The sequence below is a fragment of the Aplidium turbinatum genome, chromosome 18 (assembly GCF_918807975.1).
Source record: "Aplidium turbinatum chromosome 18, kaAplTurb1.1, whole genome shotgun sequence".
Taxonomy (NCBI): domain Eukaryota; kingdom Metazoa; phylum Chordata; class Ascidiacea; order Aplousobranchia; family Polyclinidae; genus Aplidium; species Aplidium turbinatum.
The window spans coordinates 14,039,274-14,042,697 of record NC_137489.1 but is presented as its reverse complement, the minus strand read 5'-3'; the positions used below and the strand labels follow the sequence as shown (position 1 = coordinate 14,042,697).

The following is a 3,424-nucleotide window of genomic DNA, read 5'->3' as shown; positions in this document are numbered from 1 at the left end:
TGTGCTATATTGAAAATGGCTACTGCAATGGAAATAGATGAAGTAATCTCTTTTGCAAAACATGCTACTGATCATTTTGATCATCTTCGACAAGTATGGGAAAGTCAGGCTCACTGGCATGCTCGAAGAACATTTATAGAGCAAAACTGGAACAAATTTTCTGACAAAGACCGACTAATTTGCTTGTCCACTGCTTGGGCAAATGTAAACTTTATGGGAAACCGATACCCACAGAAAATAATGATGCAATTGAAAGAAATGGAAAGTGGATTGCCTTATATTCGTGATTTGCTAAAGAATGGTGAGGCCTTAGTAGCTGGATCTGTTGAGTCTCCAGTAAAAGTTGCAGAAGACGAAGTGCACGAGGTACGAAAGTTGCCTCTATCAGTAAAGCCAATGCGATTTGTTAAAGGGAGTACGTCAGATGAACCTTGTTCAGAACTTTCCAGAGAAACAATTAAAAAGTTTCAAATGAGCAACATTACAACTGATTCTTCAAGGTTGTCTTCTGGCAATGAATTGAGTGGAAACAAGTTGAGTGTGTCTTTGAACAAAGCTATTTCCACTGATTTAAATTCTAATGTTAACAACGTCAGTCAAGAAACAGCTCCTCCATTGTCAGTTATAATTGAGAATGCAAGAAAAAAGAAACACAAAAGTAGTGATGTTATTCACCGTAGTAAAAGAACCAAGTTACTTCCAAGCAATGAGAAACGAGAGAAAAACCTTTCAGAAGATAAACCCACTTTTTCTGAAAAGAAATCCTCCAAATTATCAAAAGAAATTCCATCGTCTGGTGCGTCTAAAAAAAGTGCTGCGACTGTCCAACCTGATCACGATTTATGTGACTTGGTTAAATTGTTAGCATCTGTTTTGAAAGAAGATTTTCACAAGTTCAGTGAAACAAATAAGATCTCTGCTTTTAATGAAATAGTACAAAAATTAAAGACTAATCCAGTATTTATATGCTGCCAAATTAAAGAAAAAAACATTGTGCAATATGATACTTGGGCTAAAAGCCTTGGTTTCACACATTCTATGAAGTATGGTACATGGGTGTGTGATTTATATATATACAATTTGTTTGTTTGTCAAGGCTATGGTAGTAATAAAGCTGCGTCTAAAAATTTTGCAATTAATAGAGCTTTAGATTTGCTGTATTCTCCAAACGCTCATGTTATTTGTGGTGAACGTCTAAAAGATGACAATTCAAAGATAATGCAAAATGGTTTGAGTCTTCAAGCCTCTTCAAATGATAAAGCTATTCTTTCTCCATTGCTGGTTTATCCAGATTTACAACATTACTCTATCACTCAGGTTACTAAAAAGACTAAAAGTACAAGCAAACCAGTCGCTAAAAGAGCAGATGGTATTCGTTTTCCAAAAAAGCTTGTCATTGTTGAGAGGCCTCATCAGATTGGCCTTCACTCCAAAATTATACAAGAGTCTGCTCAATTTAGTCATTTGTCTGTGGATTTTGTTAGCGAATTTGTGAAGCACCAGTTCAAATGTACTGTTGTAATCGATGGTATTGAGATTGCCTCAGGGTCCGCCTTAACTGCTAGCGATGCTAAATTGTTGGCTGCAGAAAATGCTTTGGATATTTTGAAGGAAAACTGTCCATGTGTTGTGGCCCGAGCTCAAACTGGAAATTTAGACAATGCACTTGAACGAAGCCAAGTTGTTTCCACAAAAGCTTCAAATTCATCTTCATGGAATAAAGTTATATCCAATGATAACATGGGAAATAAGCTTTTGCGGAAAATGGGCTGGTCGGGAAGTGGGGGACTTGGTAAAGCAGGCGGAGGCATTGCCACCCCAGTTCAAGTAGAAGGAACATTTAATAGAACTGGCCTAGGTCACGATGGCACTTCTGCGAAAGCTGTCTCTTTTAATGATGCAAAAAGAGTCATCATTAATTACGTTCAAAATAGGTGTACAGGAGAATTAACCTTCTCACCTGATCTAACTCAGGATGAAAGGAAAATAATCCATACCATTGCAAGTCGTTACGGTTTAAAAAGTAAGTCCTATGGTAAAGATAAAGAAAGATATCTTGTGGTTTGTCAAAAAGTTTCTGCTCAGGATATACTCAACGGACTACTTGAAGGCAATGAAAATGGAACTTCAGGTTACACACTTACATCAAAACACCACCTTTCTTAAGTGACATGTTTACATTTTTTTTATTGTGGTTAAATCTGCGCATATTCAAAGTGCATCTAGCTTTATCTCACGACTAAATATTATCATATCACATTTGAATTTTTTTTAATTCTTTGAGTGATACATGGTCATTATGCTTTATGACAGACATTTCTCCAGTTGTTTGTGTAATGTTATAAAAACTGAAGTTTCCATATTGGTGGCAATCATGATGTTCGCATAGACGGGTTGACTTCCTCAGAAGTCAGATTTAATTGAATTTTTGCATTTGACAAACTGTGTAAATTTTTATATGTTGCTTTTGCTTCGAATGATCTACATTAAAGGTTATTGCTTTTAATTGATTGAATCTTTATCCTCGGACTGGGACAGCTTCTTGCAGAGCTTACCCTGGTAGTTTCGCATACTGGCAGAGGCTTTGAATTACTGACGCAGGCCCGCTCACCGAGATTGACAGAGTGAAATTTGCGAGTGTTGAAGTCTTGTTACCGGCGAATTATTCCATCCATTAGATGCCGCTGAATGGGAACAGTCCTTAACGTGCTTTGCTCAAGTGCACACCCCGAGAGTCAAACTAGCACCGCTTGATCTTGAGGCTTCTTCGTTCCAGAAGTCATGTGCTAACCAACTGAGCTATCGGGGCGGACTATTACACAGGCCAACAAAAAAAGATAAAAAAATTTGTGTCTGCAATGTAAGATGTGATTTGGGGTATATTGAGGCTGCTGATTTCAAAAATCACATCAGATTTCATCCATCACATCGGGTTTTTGAGATTTTTGCATGATACTTTTTCTCATAATATTGGGTTTTTGGCCGAATTTTCTCTTACTGTTACCGTTTTATAAAGACCTTATGAGCCAAAAGTGTTTCAAAATTTGTCATATTCATGGAAATGATTTTATTTTGTAACATTTGGAGATGTATGATGACACCATGACCATTGGAGTGACCGACCTACCTTCAGAAGGTACACTAGTCAGAAGCCCCCCTAGCTAGATGGTCCACTGGTCAAACGAGTCACCTGCACCATCTGGCTAGTGGACCATCTGTCTATGGTAGACCATCCAACTTATGTACTTTCTGAGAACTGTCCATAAACCACCCCTTACAGGCAGGGTTACATTCACTTTCGCCTGAATGCTTAGTACCATTCTACTTTTTGATAAATAACATCAGTTTTATCTTTTTCGCTGAACGTGGAGATTTAAGCGCATGTGAAACTTGTCTATGACTCATTCTTATTTGAATTTTTATG

At 37.5% G+C, this 3,424-nt stretch overlaps 1 protein-coding gene across 1 annotated transcript; it reads left to right on the top strand.

Annotated features, from left to right (window-relative positions):
* Positions 1 to 2,500, top strand: LOC145787704 (uncharacterized). The gene has a single exon (XM_082599504.1). It carries the CDS (start codon positions 16 to 18, stop codon positions 2,164 to 2,166), a length of 2,151 nt encoding a protein of 716 aa, XP_082455630.1. The 5' UTR covers positions 1 to 15; the 3' UTR covers positions 2,167 to 2,500.
* The last annotated feature ends 924 nt before the right edge of the window (positions 2,501 to 3,424 follow it).

What these genes read in the sequence shown, in the direction of transcription:
- LOC145787704 (XM_082599504.1), top strand. Translation starts at nt 16, where the DNA reads ATGGCTACTGCAATGGAAATAGATGAAGTAATCTCTTTTGCAAAACAT.